Here is a 25,874-nt window from a genome sequence, read left to right on the forward strand (position 1 = left end):
GTTTCATATCTGTATATCTTCTTGTCTGAGGGACTTGACATACATATAACCCAAAATGACTCTCCAATATACTCTATTGTATCTACAAGATAAACGAATAAATATATATTCTGTACAATACAACTTTCTGAAACCGTTGGTGAACCTTATCGACATTTGTTCAGTGAAACTATTTTGAGTTTTCTACAGAAGTTAAGGAAATGAAACACTTCATTTGTATAAGAATTACATTTGATTAAAATCTGTTAGTTTGAATTGAACATGAATCAATGGGAAGGAAAAAATCAAAAATATATTTTCAATGTGACTATAAAATGAAGAGAAGACTCTGTAAAGCTGATGATCGGATTCATGACCCAAATCGACGTATGTCAATCGGAAGTCGGCGTTTGTATCATGGATGTCTGCTTATGGTTATTACGCCTGGCAATGCATGTTGGTGATGGTTGAACACTGCATCACATACATTTATATATTAAAACACATGTTGAGAATGGAAACTTCATATTTTTATGCAAATGGAATATTTGCATTCAAGACATTCAACAAAATTCTGGCTTTGCTTTGTCGTGATGGTTGCACAATGCATCACGCAGGTTTAAATATACACAATACCATTTCGAAAGTAACCTCTATATATCATGGCGACAAGGAATTTTGATTTCCATGACTTCATATAGGAATACTGTTCTATCAAATTGAATTACAAACGCCCTTCACAAATTTAAGGAGTATGTTAATTACCCTGCTAGATTTGTGTTTTGTTACAAAAATATTTTAGAGATAGAGCAGATTTGTTCCTGATCTTTTACCTTCACAATTGGTCGGATGTATTTGTGGTAATTTATGTATGACTTACAAGAATATAAGCGAAGTTTTTTGACACTGAATTATTAAAATGTACAATATCAAAAAAGTTTATTATACATAGTGCAGCGCAAATCAGTACAACATAAACTGATGTTTAGTATATGATACTTAATAGGCTGATCCTGTGATAGATGTTATATTTAAAAATTGTACATCAAGGCTAATCATTTGATAAATGCACGTTTCTGCAACAAAGGAAAACACACCTGCTGCTAGACCATCACAGGACGTGTTTTAAGTGTAGAAATGGTTCGCCAAATACATGTGTTGAAAGACAATGCTATTCACAGATAAAACCGCAATACATTAATCTTGTGTGTGAAGCAGGGCAATAAAATGGTGATAAGAGTGGTTTTGTTTCACATAAAACGATTTGTTCGTTTAAGGTGTTTGATAGAAAGGCGTAATCAAATTGCAAAACTTCGAAAACAAATCTTAAAATATCCCATATTTCCGTCCATGATTTAACAAGAGCAAGGAGCAACATATGTGTTTAACTGTTTTACTGGTTTTATTCATTATGTCGAAGAATGTTGCGTGTGAGGATATGGGTAATTAATGATAAGACAGTGTAACGATTGTTTTGTTGGTATAAGGGTTTATTGAAAGACAGATCATCTTATCCTACAAGCCCGTGAGCTGTAAAGTTGATGGAGAAATATAATAATACAGATAAACCACTGAGAATTGTTGAAGGAGAGAGACAATATACTGAGTGAGCTGTAGGCTCTCATGTAGTCCGACTTATTCCGACGTTTTATCGACTTTTTTATATCGATCTGTAGTCGATTAACGTCAGAACTCCGGCCCTCTATAGTATGCGGGAAATATGCGACCGGCTCCCGGAGCGCACTTCAAACTGATATTTTAGAAAAAATCGTCACTTTCACACACATGTCGCACATGTATCGAAAGATCTATTCTTTAAACACTATGTGGTATCAATAACATGTTTCAAAGATCCTTACGAACAGTATTTTCCAACGTTTTCTATACCAACCCATGTTTTCAATGGAAATTAGGACATGAGCAATGTCACATGACTTGACGAGATCTCGCGTTACCGAAGGTATTTCCAAACGTTATGACGTAGGCCAGCGAGATTTTAGTCACGTGGCATTAGAAGGCGGGGGTTATCAACTGATGTTCAGTATACGATACTTTATAGGCTTACTTTGGGAGATAAATGTTATTTCGAAAGAAATAGCATTGATGCTAATCATCTGAAAAATGCATGTTTCTGCAACAAAGGAAAACTGCTAGACCACCACAGGACGTGTTTTAAGTGTAGAAATGGTTCGCCGATTACACGTGTAAAAAGACAATGGTATTCACAGTTAAACCGCAATAAAGTTAATCTTGTATGTGTAGCAGGGCAATACAATGGTGATAAGAGCGGTTACGTTGCACATAACACGATTTGTTCGTTTAAAGTATTTGATAGAAAGGCGTAATACAATTGCAACACTATGAAAGTGAATGTTTAGATATCGCTATACTCCCTTCCATGCTTTAACAAGAACAAGGAACAACATCTGTGATACACTGTTTTTTAATGATAATGCTTTGAATTTAATGAAAAGAAGTGTAACGATTGTTTTCTTGATTTAGTGATTCATCGAAAGACATTTTGTGTAGTATCGAAGAAGAGAGACATTTTACTGAATGAGCTTTAGGCTCTCATCTTTATGGGATCAAAATGATATTCTGAGTGAGCTCTAGCGTATACAAATAAAACTATACTTTGTGAGCTAAAGGCTGTCTGCTCGATGGAAAACCAAAATACTCTGTGAAGTATACTCTTTCTGGACAACAACAAAAAATAATATTTTGAATGAGCTGTAGGCTGAACTGTTGTTGTGGCGAAATAAATGTACTGAGTGAGCTTGAAGCTTAAGTTTGATGGAGAAAAGAGAAAAAGCTAGGAGACAGGAATATACAATAGCGTCAATGGTTTAATATAATACACAGGGTGAGCATCATGATGTAGGGTTTTTAATGTATGATATAACATACCAAGTGAGGTCTAAGATTTAGCGTTGATGGAGATGTAAAGGAAGAAAAAGGAGTGAGTTATAAACTGTAGGTTGTATGAAGATGAAGGATAATATACCGAGTGAGCTATCGCTGTATGGTGTATGGAGATGTGAGTAATAATCAGAGTGAGCTATACGCTGTATGGTGTATGAAGACGTGAGTTATAATCAGAGTGAGCTATAAGCTGTTTGTGAATGGAGATGTGAGTTATAATCAGAGTGAGATATACGATGTATGGTGTATGTAGATGTGAGTTATAATCATAGTGAGCTATAAGCTGATGGAGATGTGAGTTATAATCAGAGTGAGCTATAAGCTGTTGGTGAATGGAGATGTGCGTTATAATCAGAGTGAGCTATACGCTGTATGGTGTATGTAGATGAGAGTTATAATCAGAGTGAGCTATAAGTTGTTGGTGAATGGAGATGTGAGTTATAATCAGAGTAAGCTATAAGCTGCATGGTGTATGGATTGCAAAGGAAATATACTAAGTGAGCAATATGCTGTTTGGTGTGTGGAGATTTCAGTTAATAAACCGAGTGAGCTTAAAGCGGAAGGGTCAACGTAGAGATCAGGTAGCATACTGAGTGAGCAATAACATGTACGGTGTATGGAGATGTATGATAATGTATCGAGTGAGCTATAAGCTGTATGGCCTATTGAGATGATGGATAATATACAGAGTGAGCTATGACATGCACGATGTAAGATAGTATATCCAGTGAGCTATAAGGTGTAGGGTTGATAGACGGTAGGTGTTTCTGCATAACAAGTTCCACATTTCTGAGTATCCCCTAAAATTTTGATGTAACGGTCCTAGTTGTTTTTAAAACGAGGGCCATTTTACTGTATATCTCTGATCTGAAATATGAAAGGGTAAGTTTTAATGGTACTTGAACATTTACAAGCATATATCAGAAAGCGTATAGAATACTTTGTCCTGTTTAATCATCCAGTATTTTGCATATATTGACTTTCATTATTCAATACTTCAAATGGGTTTAATGCTACATTAGGTGTATTGTGTACATTGTACAATTAATTTTGAGTGGAAGCGGCAAACACATCTCCAATTATTATCTAAAATAAACTGTCCTTGGTCTAAATATTGAGTATTATAACTGATAAAAATTCGGTCAGGCAATTGCAACTATTTATAACTCCTCAGTAGGGGGTTGATCAATCTGATCTTAATGCTGTCAACCAATTACCGATACTAGTATTTCGGGCGAAATGTTATTAATCGTTTTTTTTTAGATAAAGCTTATAACCGAGTCAGCGTAATTTGTCCGAATTTATTATCACAAAGATTTAATACCCTAAGATTAAAGGGAAACTATTCCAGACGATTTTTATTGGCAGTTCAATAACAATGATAAACCGGGTCAATCTAGAGAAACGATTTTTTCCTCATTACGACTTGATTTGTCGCAACTGTTCACCAGGAATCGTTTTCTGATTAAATCAAAGTTGTGTTAGCCTAATTATACATTCAGGTGAAATATTAATCCTTTAGTGTTTTATTTGTAAAAACTGAAAGCAAAATGTATATTTCACAGGACTCTAAAAATATCCTGAGGAAAAATACAAAAGAAAAAAAGATAACTTGAAAAACATATTGAATGCATGAAAAAAACTCACAATGCTGTTTATATTTGGACCTTTAAAAATTGACATGAAATATGAAAAATATCATTAACTACAACGTTTTTGGACTACAAATTACTGTCTTGCTGATGTTTTTTGAATATCTAACATTGTATTAAATATTTCAAGACGGTGTCGATTTAAATCAGATGATGGGTTATTATGTTTGTACTCTATACAAAAATTAAATGAAATACTACATTTATCATTTACCAGGTAGGTAAGAATGGATAATCTGCATTTAAAAATGTATATTAAAACGCCTACTCAGCTGAATATATATTCATAATTTCACATGAGGCTAAAATGCATAGGTCATTATATAGACAGTTTTACCTGTGCATGTTTGGAGATATATATACTTGCGGTATGTTATATCTTCAAATTCATGTATGACGCAGTAAGTACTATGACCGCTACATAATCGAAAATGTTAATTCGTGTCGACTTCTTAGAAAGAATTAGAGATACCAATATTGATCTCATGCAATCATTAGAAACTAATGACATCTATCTTTTTTCCGTTTCAATCACTTTTTCTTTCATTGCGTCTTTTTAGTCACCTTGGAATCATCTGTTGTCATAATATGGAAATACCTTCCTGCATGATATATTCGGGGGAATGATATTTTCGCGATTTCGCACGTCAATAACGTGATTGCGAAAATATGAACCACATAATAATATGACACGCTTAAGAATAAGCCGCGATAATAAACAACATAACCATAATCTCGTAATGAAATAGCGTGCATGTAATGGTAATGATTCATTAATTAACATCAAAAGTTATACAACATGTTGAAAATAGATGATATCACACATGTGAACGTTGTGTTGATGGTTTAGTTTACAAAACACATTTTCTTATTTGTTTGTTCGATATGCTGTAATAAAGCGTATTAGTTTGACTATATGACATTGTATATGCCTAGCGTTCTGTCTCCATAATAAAACACCGCGAAATTCAAATTCCTTCACACGTCAAATTCGCGAAATTATAATCCGTGTAAATTTAATTGTCTAGTTTTCGGTCGAACTCGCGAAAAGTTAAACCTGCGTAAATAACGTTTTTACGATACCTAGACGGATAGAAACATTACCTTGGGTATCTTATATAAATGAAATGACACGCTAAAGTGTCTTTTGAGTAATCCAATCATCTGCGGATAATGTCCTCAAACATTCTTTAACAGCTACATCAAAGAGGACGCCAACAAACGGAAACAAACGAACAAGCACGCAAACAGCTTATTGTGTACATGTAAATGTATTTTTATACAAGAATTCTTAGATTTTTACTGTATTTACAAAACTGATTGAGTATGGTTATTCTAACTATTGACTCGATATTATTTTACAAAATGAAGTTTTAACTAACACATTGACGAAATGGTTAGTAGTCATAGAATTGTGAACGATCTTATCATTTCATTTTGGTAGATTCCAATATTGACAATAATAATATATACAAATGAACACACTGTTCCCCTTAATAAAACATTTTACTCCCTTATTGCCAGGTATAAGGTATGTTAGTGGTACCATCATTTGGCATTTGTCAACATTCTCACGAAAATACACGCTCGCAAAATAAAACAATAAACCAGAAACACAGAGTAAGACAGCACTTATTCAAACAAACGTAGTAAGTCGACGCAAAAGCCAAACAAAGTTAACATTTTCCTATACCATCATAACTCATCGGTGGTAATTAAGCTTAAGAAAAATTGAAACCAGTGTCTAAAGCGTTCCATACATAACTAAAGTATAACAAATCACATTAAAAAAGTTTTCCAAATCATCTCAAAATATAGCAAGTAAAACAACACTTATCAATTTAGTAAAACGACAGAGAACGCCAAACAAAAACAGCATTTTAATTGCACAGTAGTCACGGTAGTCATAGTAGTCACGGTAGTCACGGTAGTCACGGTAGTCATGGTAGTCACGATAGTCACGGTAGTCACGGTAGTCATGGTAGTCACGGTAGTCATGGCAGTCATGGTAGTCATGGTAGTCACGATAGTCACGATAGTCAGGGTAGTCACGATAGTCATGGTAGTCACGGTAGTCATGGTAGTCATGGTAGTCATGGTAGTCACGGTAGTCACGGTAGTCATGGTAGTCACGGTAGTCATGGCAGTCATGGTAGTCGTGGGAGTCACGATAGTCACGATAGTCAGGGTAGTCACCATAGTCATGGTAGTCACGGTAGTCATGGTAGTCACGATAGTCATGGTAGTCACGATAGTCACGGTAGTCATGGTAGTCACGATAGTCATGGTAGTCACGGTAGTCATGGTAGTGAAGGTAGTCACGTTAGGCACGATAGTCACGGTAGTCAGGGTAGTCATGGTATTCACGATAGTCACGATAGTCACGATAGTCATGTTAGTCACGGTAGTCACGGAAGTCATGGTAGTCACGATAGTCATGGCAGTCATGGTAGTCACGATAGTCACGATAGTCATGGTAGTCATGGTAGTCACGATAGTCACGATAGTCATGGTAGTCCTGGCAGTCACGGTAATCACGGCAGTCACGATAGTCATGGGAGTCATGGCAGTCACGGTAGTCATGGTAGTCATGGTAGTCATGGTAGTCACGATAGTCACGGTAGTCATGGTAGTAAGGGTAGTCACGATAGTCACGATAGTCATGGTAGTCCTGGCAGTCACGGTAATCATGGTAGTCACGATAGTCATGGGAGTCATGGCAGTCACGGTAGTCATGGTAGTCATGGTAGTCATGGTAGTCACGATAGTCACGGTAGTCATGGTAGTAAGGGTAGTAAAGATAGTCACGATAGTCATGGTAGGTCACGATAGTCAGGGTAGTCACCATAGTCATGTAGTCATGGCAGGCATGGTAGTCACGATAGTCACGGTAGTCATGGTAGTCAGGGTAGTCACGATAGTCACGATAGTCATGGTAGTCATGGTAGTCACGGTAGTCATGGTAGTCATGGTAGTCACGATTGTCACGATAGTCACGGTAGTCATGGTAGTAAGGGTAGTCATGGTAGTCATGGTAGTCATGGTAGTCATGGCAGTCACGGTAATCACGGTAGTCACGATAGTCATGGCAGTCCTGGTAGTCACGATAGTCACGATAGTCATGGTAGTAATGGTAGCCACGGTAGTCATGGCAGTCACGGTAGTCACGGTAGTCATGGTAGTCACGGTAGTCATGGTAGTCACGATAGTCACGATAGTCAGGGTTGTAAGGGTAGTAAAGATAGCCACGGATGTCACGCAAGTCATGTTAGTCAGGGTAGTCACGGTAGTCACGGTAGTCTAGTGGTAGGGCACTTGACTGAAGGGTTTCTGGTTCGCGTCACGTCACGGCCCTGTGTTGTGTCGTTGAGCAAGATACTTTACTCTGCCTGTTCCAGTCTACTCAGCTATAAATGAGTACGTGATATGGCAGTGGTAGAATTGTTGAATGCTAGCTATGAGCGCCAAAATGGCAGCACCGGCTGTATACTCCCCAGCAATGTGAGGAAGGTATTGGCTGGTTGCAAAGGCCCTAAAACCATGGAAAATAAGTCGTGAACCACTTTGAGACGACCTACGAACTAGGTTGTGATAAAGCAGTATATAAGAACCTCAAAGTATTAATATTATTGCTACTGCACCGTATGGCCATTTTGTCAGATAAGAACGCACAGAGTAGCCGCATTTATGTTACTATGGATACACAAAGATGAACAAAGAAACAGCTAAACCATCTTAAACCAACATTAACAATTATTGCATTTAAAAGTCTTGGTAATCATACAAAATTTAGCGACTTATGAACTCTTTACTAACCATTCCAGAACATATTGCTGAGCGTAATACAGGGAATAAATTAACGATTTTTCGCTATATTTGGCACAGCAATGACCTTGCGACCTCTCATACACCAGGCAAACGCTCCGTGGAGACTTCTGCGCCGTGTTAAGAGAAATGAAATAAGTGTCGGTAGTGTATAGGGAATAACGACCATCACTGTAGCACGTGCAATTGCGTGCAACATTCCGTCTCGTCATTTGGCTACCATGAACTGCATTCTTGCTGACCAAAAGCCGAACTTATTTAAAAACAGACCAGTCAACACGTTTTAATGTGTAAACACTTTTAGGAAATGAACATAACTATCTTTGAAAACGTGTGAACTGCAGTATATGTTATAACTGAAGATTGATTGATGAAGAGATACACAGGACTAAAACATCTTTAAACGCCCGTACTTACAAACCGATCAGACCAATATGTTATCATTATGTGTTTTCAAAAGGAAATGTCTGTTGTCTGTCGATGAGGAGATAGCTTTAACATGTGTCTCGGCGATCAATCTTCACAGCTGTTATCGTAATAGTGTGGATGGTCCAGACGATTTTAAATCAATTTAATTGTGTGAATTCACGTTCGTACTGTAACCTGGTTGATGTGAAAAAGTTAAAATAAAATACATGCCCAACTATATCCTTCCGAGTCGTCTGCTTAACGAACATATAAAAATATATAAATATATTACACTGGTTGTATTATACCAGATAATAAGACTGAAATAGACAGCATTTAGCTGAATGTGGAAATTCACAAAACGAATATTGATTATGAAATAGTTTTGGTCATGTATCGTCAATAAACACACATTTTGTGATTTTATGATACTAAAAGATCAATATGCCAGTTTAACTTCTCATTAACTAAATAACCATCTGCTTTACTAAAGTCAATTATAATTAACATCTATTGACAACGAAACAACTGATGCCATTCCTATTCAACTCAGAATCCTATTTTTATGAATTTGCTATAGCGGTAATGTAACAGGTGGGTAGAGAATAAAATCACTTGATGCTCTATGTACATACTTTTGTGATATCAAATCATATTGTTATATGCAGATTATATAAAGTAGCTATTTTGAAAGATATCGAAACACATGATAAATACACCCTGAGCCAAACAAAGCATCGCAAGTTATCTGTAGTTCAGACTGAATGCATTAAAAAAACATGCTAAAAGTACTTCGTTTAAAAAAAAAAAAAATGAGTTTGAAGTAGAAGTCTAGCCTGGATATTATGGAAGAGTAGCAAGTTGACAGTAATCTTTTCGTTCTGTTCGCCGGGTTAACATGTACTAACTTCTCTGAGAATATTACACTTTGGGAAAGTCAGGCTGATTTCCAATAAATATGAAGGAGTAGGGACCGCACAGCTAAGTAGGGAAAGACAACCCACTCAGACAGGGCAGTAAACCCGTCAGTTTCCTGAATGGGTCGACAGACACAACTTATAAAAGCTTCTTACATACATACTTTTTTGACAGAAAAATGAAAAGGGATGGGGATAGAATCAATCTTGAGTAATAGTAATTAAAGTCAACTCCAGCCTAACAACCGTTCATACCTCGGCTGATACGTACGTGAACGCGTGCATATTAGCTCCACACAGAGATTTCAGAACCGAATATTCTGTTCGCATTCAAAACAATCTCGCGTGTCTTTCTTTTTTTCATATGACGATTGAAGATTTCCGGTCCTATACAATTTGCATTAGATATGCAAATCGTAGGAATTTAGACACAAATTATACTTTTTTTTGAATGAAAAATCGACAGGAGTTGACATATTTTGTTAAATGCAGACAACAATGCTCTACCTTGGTATCATTACATAGTTGAGTTGTTAGGGTATTCACTTGTCGTACTAAATTAGAATGAAAGTTATCTCTCCTGTGATCATACACGCGGGTAGATAACCATCGTTCTAAGGACCATATACACTTTCTCTGGTTAACCCGTATACATAATTTAATCTGTAATAGAGCTCGACCATTAAGTATTAGTCAGTTCACATGTAATTAATTTTTTGTCGATAATAATTACAGAATGGAAGATAATGCAAAGTTTTCAGACAAGCACATATGATGAATTAAGAATTCTTGTTCCAATACAGGCTAAGCACTAGAGAATGTTACTGTAGTTTTTTCGTACATAGAGTAACCTCTATTTGAGATAGAACTGTAGGGCGAGTGGGCCCGGGTTTTACCTTTGATCAGGTATCTCATTTGGCAAGAGCGACAGTAAAATGATCGGCGGTCCAGGGTTCGACTCCTGGTCTTGTCTCGTTGCAGGTGTACGATCAGAACGCAGCTGGTTTGTTTGTTTGTTTCTTCAGCAATGAGAATATGCCAGTGTTTGGTCGTAGATTTTGGCAATGCCACGAGGATCCTCAAAAAAGATCGTCTAGATGTTTTTTTTTCACAATTCATCTTTGAAAAAAGAACTATTGAGGATGTGGATACCTTAATTAGCACTCGTCTGGATGACTTGTATGTCTGTGTCCATAAAAAATATAGCTAATTATACCTCATACGCCAGTAGGTCTTGGAATTAGTGTTTATCTAAGAAGAGTCTTCCTTGTCATATTATGATGATAGTAAGTAATGTTCTATAACCATGAACACTGTCTGGCAAGATCGGAACATAGCAGAAAAGGCCACCCATTCTCTTAGGTAAATGCAGGCATGATTCGATTAAAGATATTCGAAAACTGAAAACATAACACGTCGATTTATGTCAGGTTCAAAGGGACAACAAAGACAGTAAAAAAGTCTCGGTGACGGGGATAAAGGAAATGAAGTGTGTCATGTGAAACTGTTATTATTTGGTGTATGCATTGGTTTCGTTTGTTTTGGTAATGTTAGAACTGAATGCAAGATATAGGGATTTAACTTTACCCAACATGGTAAGGCGGATCAAATACAATCAATGATACATATAGGCTCCCCAACGAGTGATGGTTAGTTATCATGTGTACCTAACTCGAGTTTGTTCATTTTCAAATAGACATATTTGTGTCTTTTACCATTTGAAAATTAACGAACAAGAGTTGGATAAACATGATAACCTACCATCACGAATTGGGGTTCCTTTTTCTCCCATAACGTTCATATTCTATCTGGAAAGCCATATGTTTCCCTTTAAAGTACACTTTGTCGGCTTCCGAAACAATTACCGTGAACCATGACGTCACAACGGGAGATGACGTCGCAAAGCATTGTGACGTGACGTCAAAAGTAAAAATATTGACCAATGAAATCACGTCCAGGGTGTTACCAACTAGTGGGAAGCCAAGTAGATGTATCCAATGAATCGGGAGTGAGGAAACCTATAGTGGTTGTGGGAGAGAATCATCTCCAAATCAATACATCTAAAAACCGCTATGAAGGATATTGAAACAGTATTTATGCAGAATGCACTGATTCACGTATTGAAAATCATCACGAGAGGAAATATCACTTATTGTAAATTGTCAAAAGCTTTTACATCTAAGTATCAGACACACTAATCCCTAAAATGGTCCTAGCGATTGCATTGCATTACTCTCAAGGGTGGAGACAAATATCACGTCCCCTCCATGATCGAGTTTCGCCATAATAAACATCCGTTATGACATCTTAGTAGCAATAGAGGAGCTGCGACCTAGCGGAACTGCTTGAGTGGCGTGTCTTGTATTCTTTGCTAAACACGTATTATTGGGAGAATTAAAAACGTGTCACATGTGAAATAGGACACGCTTATCCTTCCGGAATCATCTTGTTTCGACTAAATTTTTATCTGAGGTTTTCCTTGTGTTTAGTTATGCCCTTCGTTTGTTATAGTTCCTCCTCTATTTCGGTTATTGTCCTTTTTGAGGGTGGAATTCGGTTCCAATTTTGTTTTTGGACTTGTGCGTTGATTTTGTGAATGTTTTTGACTGCTTAGATTTCTTTTCATTGATCAATTAAGTAATACTTCCATATACACGATAGTGTATCGTAACCAGAGTCATCAGAATGAAATTTTGATATATAAATATGTAATATTATTTTAATTATTTTCGTCTTATTTTGAGTAGTGGCACGTTTTATTATATACAATTTGTATCCATTATCAATTTGAAATGAACCAGGACTATTGCTTGCAAAAAAATATATAATAAAGGGCGTTTATACACCTCCTCTTTCGTTTCAACAGTAGTTTAGACATAATCTGGATTTCCGTTTTGTTTGCCTCATTAATCACTGATGAATCTTAGGAGGACAACCCAGCAGCTCTGGTGCCTGCTATAGGTACAATTACAGGGTGTGTGTCACATTCATTTTACAGTCTTTCCTGGCGAACAAATCGTGTCCATCAAACGAGGAACAGCATTGTATCATATCGAGATTAGGTTCCATGGCGATAAATATGCATTAATGGGAAAGCTGTGTTCGCAAATATTTCATAACAATTGTCAGTAAAAGTGTTATCTCCAATAAATTTATATTGGATTTAATTGGTTTGTTTGCTAACATTCATAGCAAAATCAATGTACTCTACTCTGACACACTCATTTGTCGTTTGCGGAAATAACAACTGTATCGATTGCGACAACATGTTGCAAAGCTTTAATTGGTATTTTGATTGTAGTTCGGAGGACAAAATGTTCGCTCCAATGAGAATCAAGTCTTCGTAAGGGAATTTGACGCACTACACGTTTCTGGCCCATAACATCATATTAACCATCATTTTAGACTAGTTATGTGCACTGCATGATGTAATATAAGCAATATAGCCATAGTTATGGCACAAAAGCCAGACATATATATTACTGTCTAACTTTGATATCCAACTAGACTACCATCCATTGGTTAGCCAAAACAAAAATAGTTACGCAGTGATCCGCTAAGAGTGTGTCAGAAATTAACGTTAGACACTCACATGTGATTGTACCAACACAAGTTTGAATTAAACAGAAACCGATTATGCTGTCACAATTGAAAGACGTCATTAATAAGGCATGTTCATGTTAAATTTCAATTGAATGAGAATAAAGAGCATGTTTCATTTTAAAAGTATATACAGTTACATTGTCAATCATTATCAAGGTCCTTGATGCCATAAAACTGTTACGCAATCTGTCACTGGTCCACTATATATTGGTATAAATTGGGTGGGTCATTGGGAATTATAGGGGGTGAGGAAAGAAATTACAGGATTAATTTAAACGAATGATTCGTTTGAATATTTGTGTAATACATGTAAGGTTATATTTTTAAAATCTCAATTTTTATGCCACTGGACTTTTAAGTTCATGTCAATACAATGGTGAATATTGAAAAAAATGTATACAATTATGGCAACAAAGTTTCAATCCAGATTTAAAATCAAATTTGAACAAAATACAGGTGATGCGTAATGTTAAAGTAGTTCACTTATAAATTCATATCTGTATAAAAGCATGTACAAATAACTAGTAGAAGTTTTGAAGAATCCCTGCAACCTGAAAGGCATCGAAACCAAAGGAGACACATGATGGAGAGACCATTCAAACCTGTCAGAAGATCTGATATATCACAGCTTCCTTTAATAAGTAGGGGGAAACATCGATAGCATAAGTCAACTACAACTAAAGGCACAACTCCGCGGAGACACCGAAATGATATCAAGATTTACGCGAATGATCATGATGCCTCTTTCTGATTTAGTTACTTTTCCGTTCTGGATGATTTTCAAGTTTGAGTTCCGATGAGTTCGTCCACAGGTGTTGCTGATATGGTACATATATTTTTTCTTACATATAAGACCGATATATCTACATTTTAGTAGCGTACACATACTAATTATATCTGACATACAGCTCTGCGCAAGTTAGCGTGAAACTACTTTCTTCTGCCAAAGGGAATTTCTATTCTGCTTTATTTAAAAAAAAATAAAAAATTGAACAGATGTCAAATGGCGGAAAATAACAGCAAAGAGAACAGAAAAAGATACAAATGTTGACGTAAATATGTTCCTTTGTCATTTTAATTCTTGCGATAGACCTAAATACTTCTTCATTCAAATTACTACGCAATACTTTCAACAAATGGACTTCAAAAGTTTTCAACGAGTTCAGATGGTACTTAATAAACAGGTACTACTCAATGTGATATCTTGGATTGTTTTTACTGTGTATATATTGAATGGTTTCTATTAAGGTTCACAGTTCCACTACAGACAAAACACTAAACATTCCACTGGTTCTTCGTATATTTAGTTACCTCCCCTGGATTTTAATTTGGCTATTACTGTAGCACAAATCGGCTAGGGTACTTCAAATGACAAGGTAGCTCAGTTGGTTGGAGCTAGAATATAAGAATGTGAAGTCCAGAGATTGAGTGCTATTCCCTACCTGCTAAACATTTTACACTCACTTCAATTACGTTGATTATATGAAATTTATTTTATCTTCATCAGTAATTATTTTATCTTCATCAGTATTTATTTTATCTTCATCCGTATTCATTTTGTCTTCATCACTATTTATTTAATTTAATTTTTATCTTCATCAGTATTTGTTTAATTTCATTTTTATCTTCATCAGTATTTATTTTATCTTCATCACTATTTATTTTATCTTCATCACTATTTATTTCATAAAAGTCTCGCAATGCATAGTTTTCCTTTCAGAACTGGTTCATCAAAGATATAGGCAAACCGGAAATAACTGTCTCTTCCAATACGATGCTTCACTGTTTGATAGTGGCACGGGGCTCTTTGAGCTTTTTCACTTTAACATCATGCCTTTATGGCGTTCTCTAAATCTAGCAACGTGCATTGAAGCCTTAGCGGAAGACCCTTTTTGAAATAAAGAAGATTGAGAATGTCTCTGATAAAACATGGTATGGGATCCCTAAGAGTTACCTCTATACATCATTCAATAATGATGTTCTCTAAATAGCCAACGTGCATTGACGCCTTAGCCGTAGACGTTTTGAAATAAAGGCGATTGACTATGTCTCTGTGATAAAACGTCATCGCGTATCGGTGTTCATGTCTAAATGCTGTTCTACAAAAAGGATTAACTCAACCTGGTACTGTCCGACGTCCGTCGTGGCCTGTCCGCAGTCTCGCCAACAGAAAGATCTGGACGTGTGTGAGGAATGGATTAGTGACGGAAATCTGATCGCATACAAAGGCCGTGCAAAGTGGTTTTCCGATAATGAAACATATTTACAAAATAAGCAAAACAGGTTTATTTGACAGCAATTTGTTTACTGTAGATGGTGTTGATTATATTAAATGTAGTTTTATTTCATGTAAACATTAACAGTAGGCTTATACGTCCAGTCATATCTAGCAATGTCCGTTTCATCGTAAAGTCAGCTTCCTGATGGTAACTGTATACCAGGCAGTCAGTGGACAAATGAGTCTCGGGAATATAAATGTCCGCCTGAACCCAGTACACCAAGTCATATAGTATACCCATTCGTTATTGCTTGGCTTACAGTCCTTCACCACGCAAATGTTGTCCATCTATTGGGGCTCTTTATATGTAGCTAACCATATAAACTGTTGTAAAGTTAGCATGACACATACTTATAAGGGACGCTTGAAATCTGCACTTGAAAAGGTATTTTTGATTAACTATAATTGATATCGGCAATTAAAATAGAGCGCAATGCAATGAAATTTACTCAGTTCGTAGTGTACGGAGTTAATATGATAAATACAATATTAATTGAAAAAAAATAAAAATATGTGATGATTTATTAATTATTAATATTGATAACGAAACGCTGACTCTATTGTACAAACTCATCCAAGGCAGTCACTTATAGTATATCACAGACACTAAACTCTCCATTTTAAAGCCGCGATAGGTCTAGGAATATAATTGTCTGCTTAATTGATAAATATTGGCCTTGCATGGATTTAAAATAAATTTCGTGTACGTGCATAAATGCTTATTACCAGAGGCTCATCAATGAGAATATACAGTTTACAACTGTGTACATTGTGGATGGCCTACACACATTCTATGGTTTGAGGGAAGGCAGCATGACATGACAAATGGGGTACAAATATCACAATGGAGAACATGGCGTTCCCTCGATTGTTTGGTTTTGATCGAAAAATTTGTTTGGTTTTATATTTTGATAGGACTGGTTTTATGGTCTTTACTTTTCATGTCCCTTAAGTTCCACACATTGCCTTTTGATGTCTCCTCAGTTCCAAGTATTGCATGTTAAGGTCTCCTAAGTTTTATGTCTCCTCAGTTCCCAGGTTTGTCGTTTAAAGTCTCAATAAAGTTGCAAGTATTGTCTTTGTATCTCGTCTTAGTTCCCATTGATGTCTCCCCCTTTACCAGTTTTATCTTTTGATGTCTCTTTAGTTACCAGTAATGTCGTTTAATGTCTCAAAAGTCCACATTGTTTTTTGATGTCTCTTAAGTTCTCCGTATATGTTTTGCTGTCTCTGAAGTTCCCATTGTTTTTGTTGTCTCTAAAAATTCCAGTGTTGTCTTCAGCGTTTGGTCATAATTTTATTATTCAAATATGAGAAATACGTAGTCAAATATTGTTTTCTATTGTTATATGTAGCCCTTAAAATGTATATTGAATTACAAATATGCTTACTCGCTTTGGTTTGCCTGTGTTTTACGTCCTATTAGCAGCTATGGTCATTTAAAGACGTGCCAGGTTTTTTAGTAGAAGAAAGTCGGAGTTCCCGGAGAAAAACTACCGACCTACGGCAAGTACCTGGTAACTGCCCTGCATAGCTCTCGAACCCGTGACCCAGTGGTGGAGGGCTGGTGGTAGCAGAATGTCAGACGCCTTAACCACTTGGCCATCGCGGCCCCTATGCTTTCTCGCAGGTAAACAGGTACATGTATATGAAACAATATTTATTACCCTTTGACACATAAGAGTAATTACAAATCCAGGTATGTATGTTAACTGATAGGAGTAGCCATTAGGGATTGACATCCATATATTCTATGGTTGTCTAAGGATCCCGCTACTAAATAAATTAAATATACATTGAATCTTTTTTTCTGGAATTAATACATTTTCAAGAAAGCATTACTCTATGTACGAAGAACAACAATGGGATTCTTTATAATTTGACAGAGATCATTGAAGCTGTTTTAAACATACATTGGGAAAATCCAATACCTGGTATTCGTTTTGGTGAATCGTAATCCATGCAACAAAATAAAAATTCTTAATATAAATGCCTTTCTTTTATAACAATATATAGAAACTCTCTTAATTTTTCACAAGGAAATAAGGGTGGTATTTATGTTTTATGTTTTATTCCGCAATAAAAGGAAATAGAAGGAGGGATATATTATCGAAGGGTCGAAAGAAAGAATTCTTTGGCGATGGATATGCAACGTATGTGAATACATCTTAATAAACTTCCCAAGAAACACTCTGTCGTCAATGATGGATGATAACAGCGTATCAGACCGAGGTCGCATGTGTTCTACCGGTCAATTACTGATAGTAACGTGTCGGGGGAACATAGGAAAGGTTAAGGGCAGTTTCGGAAGTGAGAAAGACGGAAGCATTGTACACATATATTGTAATAAATGAGTATACCATAGAAAGTTGCTTAAGGAAGGCGTTTTCTGTGTGTGGTCTCGCTGACTCCGATATGTTACGAGAGAAAGGCCAATTAACAATGGGTTTTTTTATTGTTTGATATATTTTGCTTATTAAAAGCAGTATTTTTTTCAATATAGGTTCAAAGACTAACTTCACAAGATAAAATAGTAATATGTTTTTTTAAATAAAACAACATGCAAAGCTCCTAGTCAATCGAGAATGACTAGTCAAAATTTCGTATTTTCTTAAGGATTTAATTTTCGGAAATACTTAATTTTGAGATTAACAAAACATTACATTTAATTATTCCCTACTGGGAAGCACCATCACATGAATAATCAATACATATTCAAGACATTCTAATTATTCATTACTGCCATACTTGAAAACGAAATTATGTAGGTCAAAAAATATAAGAGGTTTATGGTAACGAGGCCAAATGCTGGGTCCGTTTTCATGAAACCGTTCACATCCTCAAACTAACTTTCTTGTAACTCGCTTAAATCATGTCAAACGATCAAAAAGTCAAACGTAAACATTAAATTAGTGTTAGGTTCTAGTCTCTACAATCGTATCCCAAGCCATACACAAGATTGGATTATTTTTAATTATCAGAGAAACAAGAATTTCGGCCTGAGCATAAGATACGTGCTTGAGCATGAGCACGGTTTCGTAAATACGGGCCCTGGTCACAAGGGCCCGTATTCATGAAATCGTTCGAATGTTCAAGCCTGGATTTTGTGCTTAAGTCTAATTTCTTGTTCCAGTTATAAATTATTTAACTTATTTTGTTAAATTTTTGGACAAAAATTGAAGAAACTATAAGCCGAATACTGTTTTCAATTTTTAAATTTGACTTTTTGCTGGTTGACATGATTTAGGTTGGTTACAAGAAAGCTGGCTTGAGCACAGAATCCATGCTTGAGCAAGAGAACGATTTCATGAATACGGGCCGTATTTTCGAAACCGTTCGCATGCTCAAGCACGTATCTTATGCTCAGGCCAAAATTTTTGTTTCTCTGATAATTAATAAAAATAATCCTATCTTGTGTATGGCTTGGGATACGATTGTGGAGACTAAAATTGCTATCTTCATTATAGCGATATCCAATTGTCTGGTCTTTATAGTCTTTTTATGACACAGCTATATTGATTTAAGAAACAGTATAAAACCAGCATTGCACAGAACATTATTGCATACGCGTGCACAACGCAACTTATTTGATCACATAGTTAGAAGATAGTAGTATACGATGTATTAACGCGATTATTCCTGGAGAAGTTTGATGTGTCAGGCGTAAATAATTGGGTAATTCAAGGGACATTATCAATAAAATAAATAAAGTCTAAGAAATAGTTCCCTGACGAATTTTAACTCAATCGATTACGTGTGTTCTGAATGTACAGTACAATCGAATATGGAACTCAAAAGCTATAAATACGAACACAGCCATCTTTGTAAATAATCTGTTCTGATAAAAGACAAATTTGTTTAGAGAGTAATGTACATGTACTAGTGAGGTATTGGACGAAGGGCCTACATAATGCTTGTTAATAATAGCTTATCTTATATAACGACAAAGGTCATAATGAACAAGCATACACCTAGTGCATGCACACTTGCAAATAATACTGTAATATAGGACTCACACAACTTAATCAGCTAATCAGGAACTGATTCATACGATTGTAATCCCGACCTAAAATTTGTGGATATCTTTTGTAGTTTGATTAAAATATACAGATATTTAACTTTAGAAAAACGTAAGTAGGTTTCAAAATGTGATGGCGGATTGATATGGGGTCACATGTCATGGGGTGTTTCCATCCCACTTCACTGGTTTGGCTTTTAAACTTCCGGTTGTCAAAAGCGACGCAGGTAGAGCTCTTATATGCCATTAAACCCTCACAGCCCTTTAAAGCCTTTATCTATGACTCTAGACAGTTATCACTAGTATTGAACTTCAAATATTAAAGCTATTAGCTCAAAAGCTTGATAATAACTTATAGTAAATGAGTTGTGTGAGTCATATGTATTACACACAAATTACAAATATAACATTACAAGTGTTTACATAACTTCGTATACATATTCAGATATAACATCAAACCCTATAAATAATGGTAAGTATATATAATCGACACATACAAGAAATATATTCTATTAAAAACAAAGCTTGTGATGTCCCTGTATGTGTTCATACATGGAATCTAACCCACATTTGTCGAAATACTGCTGTATTCAACGACCCGTTTAACGGCAGATAGAAAAAAATGGGACTTGAACAGTGCGAATTTGTGATCGTTATTGAAACAATTGAGCCAAAAGCTACAGTACCTAATTTTGAAGGTTACGCCAGAACATAATTGCTGATTATTAAATTAACTTCGATTGTTTTCAACAGTGTTTAACTCGTGTGTAACCCTGAGGTGCCAGACGATATTATATAATAGAATTGGAAACTACCTATGTGTCCCGAAGGGCCAGTAAAATGTTATGTCGTGTGATATGTCTCGTCCTTATTGTAACTAACGTGTTTCTTCCTAGTTATTATGGTGTATTAACTAAGTTACACAATAACAGAACGCGTATCTTCCTCCTATACCAAGCCACAAGTGCTCTCAGACATCCCAAATTTAACACAAATTGTTGATTTTGAGGAAAATAATGGTCGATTTTATGCTTCATATTTGCACACAAGCATTACAAATTGGTTATTATGAAATCATTGTTTGGCATTAATCAAACAAAAGCCGTGTGATAAAATTACACTCAATCCACAAGCTTTCTAAACAACTATTTTGCAACATCTGATCAGGTTATTTTAGAGCTGAATGTGGCCGTAGGGACCAATTTTACTATTGAACGAGAACACTGGGGCTCTTTTTAATCAACTATGGGCCATATGTTTTGACGGAACGAAATATGTCAATACGCTGTGCCAGAGAATAACAAATTAATTTGTTTTTCAGCAAAGCTTTGAAACTAAAATCGAAATGGAAACCAATATTCGTGTAACATCGGAACATATTGAAATCGAAGCAGATATAATGTGTTCTGATTAACTTTTATTCATATATATTTGAGTTTTGTATGGGACCATGCATTGGTGTGTGTGCCATCATTCCAAGTAGAATTTTTTACAATAGTGATGACAATAACCTTAAATGATCCTTTCGAATTAACAACAACCAGGGATTGTCGTAACATATTAAAACTATCTATAAAAAGAAAGGTCATGACCTCAACGGATATGCCACTCCTCTAGCTTTTCCCCATTTATATAGAAACAGCAAGTATAATGATGTATCATGTTTTCAGTAATAATCAGGATATGGGCCCGTATTCATCAAACTGTTTTCGTGCTCAAACTGAGATTCTGTGCTTAGGCCTAATGTCTTATTCTGTTAATAAATTAATTAAAAATCATATTTTGTTAATGTTTTGCAAGAATTTTTGAAAGATTTAAAGCCGAATACCGTTCGTTTACATTCGAAATTTTGACAGAGTCATATGTTTATAAAGGGTCACGAGAAAGTTGGGTTAAGCGCAGAATCCATGCTACAGCATGAAAATGGTTTTAGAAATACGGGCCCTGATCTGTGTCATAAAACGAAAATATAGAACTTCATACCGAACGTTTGATGTTAAAGGAAGCATTTTTAGTAAATTCATTTCGTTTCATTGTTCAACTTCTTCTACATCGGTAAGACACACATATAACTATATTGGAACATGATATATATGGCATGCGCGTTGAACCTTATGGGCTGATTAAGATGGAATCATATGTCTTCGCTTTTATGATGAGTTGCTTCGGGGCCAGGTTTGAAATGCATGATATGACAAAATGAGCAACTGAAATGTCTGTCACACTACACATTTGTCCATTATACATAAAGGCTGCTTTGTTCTTACTCCAGGTTTGTCAGAAGGTTTAGTCAGATAGAATACAAACAGACGCTGCTTCCGGCTCTCTGATGGGGGGGGGGGGGGTCATTAAAGCTCTTTTGTTTAGCATCCATTCTTGTTTTACTATTGTATGAATTAAACTGAAATTATATATGCACGTTTATCGGCGATGCTATGAAATATATTTCAGTTTCACTTTTCATAGTCAGACAAATTTGTTTTATAAATAGTCCGTATATTTCTTTTTCAAACAATAGACATTAAATATGTATGTAATTGATAAATGGATGCTATGTTTTGTTGGTTGTTTGGAAGTTTTGATAGTCACAACATGTAGGTACTAAGACGACAGATTTCATGAAAGACTTTTGTTTTCAAAATATGAACAGCCGAACAGTTGTAACCTATACCATGCCCTCTTGGACACAAAAGTGATAGAGAGTTTGACCATTCGCTTATCGACATGACTCTGCTTGATACCTCTGAGTAAATATTTACCCAGACCTGTAGCGAAACTAACGTGGGTTATAAATAGTACTGTTACCCTGTGTGTACAGATGGCTGGTGAATAGAGGGATGGGTAGGTGATTGAATGACAGATAAAATCATAACGAGATATCAACACGTGAAGGTCGTACAGATGTAAACATCGATAAAACTGTGGCCAATGACTTCAGTCATTTTTTTAACACTGGAAAATTGTTCATAGACCGCCTTTAGGGTCCTAGTTTTCCATTAAAAGAAAAAGAGAGATACCTAAAGAAGAGTTTGTGATGCCTTGTGGTTTTGTTGTCACTAACCGTGTTCTCAATGTGAGGACGTGACATTACGTCGGATTTGACTTAGATTTACGTCGATGAAGGAGACACTAACACCTGGTCTTATTATCCCTGTACTTTAACGAAGGTCTCCATATAATAGTTCTCTTTGTGCATATTTTGTCGTAGTTTTATTTTTATTTCCAGTTAGAATTATGATTTTGTTGACACTGGCATGTCTTTAGTTATTTTCTGACCTCCTGCATGTCTGATCCAAATTTCTAGAGATAAGAAAGCAGGAAAATGCAGCTGAGTCCGACTGTTCCTTAGATAAAAATTGGGTAAGCAGTCAGTTTGCTGAGTTTGGTAAAAACATTTCAACTTTTATTACATACAAGCATGTACTTACAAGTAACAAAGCTAAAACATAGTTGATGAAGCGTGTCAGAGTTCAATTTTGTTATTCTATACTGATATTTAATATACGACGAGGAGTGTATTATAGAACAAATACAGTGATGGACATTACACGAATGTCTTAACTGTTGATCGTGTAGTTAAGCAGGTGGCAATGGTTTGTTTGTTCTTTTATTTTGTGATTTACTATTTACCACACGTGATCAAGACGTTTAAAAGAGTATAAAATTGTATACTTCAAACGATCAGTATAATTTGATACGCTTTTTAAATTTTGTTATAACATGAATAGCCTTTGTTTACAATTTTTTTAAACACTATGTGTGTATTTATAAACACTGCATACAGCACAAAGTGCACATGCACTTTCTTATAATTCTTATAATGGATGAATGCAAGGTGTGTCGGTCATTTTACATGCACAAACTCTGATTCACGGCAGACATATATTAAGTGTTATGGGTAATGAAGTCGTGTATGGACCAAACTGTCTTTAGTGCAACTCCATTGATTGTTTTGAAATAGTAAAAAATATTGTGTTTTTTGGAGCTGCTCGATACCCCTGACCCAAGTATAATTTTTTCAACATCTAATGCATTTAATAAAGTTGAGTGCAATTGAAAGAATAATACGAGGTCGGTTTCCCACAGGTTCTAAATACAACATTACGTTTATTTAACTAGAGTGTAAATATAACCTATTGCCATAATGATATAGGGTCAAAACAAGCATCACGGTAACTTTTATCGAAAGGCCATTTCTTTGAGTGTGAGGGTGCAACAGTATAAGCATGATCGTTCGATTTCTTACCGTACAAAGATATTAGAAATTAGATTGCATTACTTACCTGTCAGAAGCAGTAGAAAGGATAATGAGCGCGAAATCCACACTTTCATCATGGTCAGTAGTTAGTACTGCACCCACAAATAATGTCTATTAACACCTTCCACCAGCCACAATGATCGTCCATGACGGTTATATTAAAGATCCATGTAAACTGACATAACACTGTCGCAAAAGTTAAAGTTTTGTACTGTAACAAGGATAACGGAATATCTCTCTTGCTGTGGCAGCTCTATCGACAGCTACATAGTTACACTGTATGTATATTTGACTTGACAATTTTCGAAATGGAGCAGACGGAATTTGGGGTTGACACGCACCGTACCTTACCTGTTGATGACGTAATAGCTATATGTGCAATTATATCAATAGCACTGGTTCACGGGCTCCCAATGGCACCAATATATAGCAATGGCGAGAACCATCGGAATGTTCAAAATCATTACGCCAAACCATATCACGAAGCTTAGATGGTTTTAACTCGCAATGAGATGGTAAATGGTAGCAGGTCGAATGTAATAATCACTAATCCGTAAATCCTTTTACACGATTTACGACCGTTTCTCTCCAATATTCACAACCTGTTTATTCAGCTCGTATCACATGCATAGCACGTGCTTTGATGTAGAGGCTTAACGGAAGAACACTTAATTTCCATATAAATAGGATCATCACTTTGTCTTTGAATTGGACAACTCCTTCATGTTTTGATGCACATCGAGTTTAACAACATGACAGTGATGTACCGACAAGTTTGAGTTGTTCATTATGCACATGCATAGCACGTGCTTTTGTTCAAAGGTATAACACAGTCCTCTGTGGTCGTCTATTAAAGGTATAGTCTGGTTTAGCAGGTACATGTATTAGAACAAAACATACCGTGTAAAGCTATGATTCTGTCTCAGTGCCACCATACATACTCATTAGAACTCTTCTGTCAACGAAACCGTATATAGTAGGGTCACACACGTGCACTTTACATAAAGACTTTCGGCATTCCTTTGTACGTATTGAACCCAACAAGCTTTATGCATAACTTTGCAGCAGGTACGGAAATGTACGTAAAGAATTCTGATTATCAACAATTTCACAAGCTATTCCAGTCAACTAATCTCAATGGGAAATAACACTGATAAATCTCTGAATTTACGTATCACTACAAAATGTTGTCGCATATGTAATTACAGAATCAATATGATCTTATCGGCTTATACCACATCAAGCTGTCAGGTCAATCTCCAAATGTGGTGTGTACAATACAGACTGATATAGTCCAACGTTCTTTCTTTGTCTGCTTGTCTTGAATAGGAAGTTATTCTTATCATCCGCTGTCCGTCTTTGAACGATTTTACTTCAAGGCTATGTTGTCGTTCCTTCAGTTTCCGAACAATGCCGTCACATTTGGCGTTCCTAGCGTTAGTTGTTTGTGGTCAACGCTGCCTCGAGCTCAGAGAAAGACCAACTAACCATCACACGGTCAAGAAGAGGTGTTTGTTAACTGTATCACGGAGACTAATGTAGAACTAACGAGCTCACACAGCACAGATTGAGCCCGGCTCCCACAACACATGAATAATGCAATATTATATCTGGATTCTATATATAAGAGCTATCAAATTGGTAAGCCCTTTTAATTCTGGCTATCGGTGTGAAAAGCCATAACATATTTCACGGTTCGGTGGTGTCCACTGTCTATTTCTACCCCATGCTGATTTTATCTTTGTATAACATACTTTAAATGCTTTGTTGTTGTAGTAGATTCCTTTCTGAACAGTCCCAATAATACGTTCTGTACGTTTGGCCGAGCGGTACTACGTACGCGTCCGTTCGATTAGGTTGTTTTGGAAAATGATCCGTAGCCTGTCTCGATGTTACTCTCCACAAGCTGTGCAGCGTACACGTGATTATTCACAAGATATGGTCAAACAACGCAGAAATACGTTCACAGAGTGATGCCAGGGTTCAGATTGATAAAGATTTTTTGAAAGGCGAT

General features: G+C 36.0%; 1 protein-coding gene across 1 annotated transcript in view; it reads right to left on the minus strand.

Annotated features, from left to right (window-relative positions):
• Positions 1-25,874, minus strand: part of LOC110457086 — a 37,730-nt gene extending 11,856 nt beyond the window's left edge. The window contains exon 1 of the mRNA XM_021508186.1: positions 23,886-25,874. Within this exon, the coding sequence (XP_021363861.1) occupies positions 23,886-23,937 (52 nt within the window). The 5' untranslated portion in view covers positions 23,938-25,874. The remainder of the gene's footprint in view (positions 1-23,885) is intronic.

This window comes from Mizuhopecten yessoensis, unplaced genomic scaffold (assembly GCF_002113885.1).
Source record: "Mizuhopecten yessoensis strain PY_sf001 unplaced genomic scaffold, ASM211388v2 scaffold9023, whole genome shotgun sequence".
In the NCBI taxonomy this organism is placed as follows: Eukaryota; Metazoa; Mollusca; class Bivalvia; order Pectinida; family Pectinidae; genus Mizuhopecten; species Mizuhopecten yessoensis.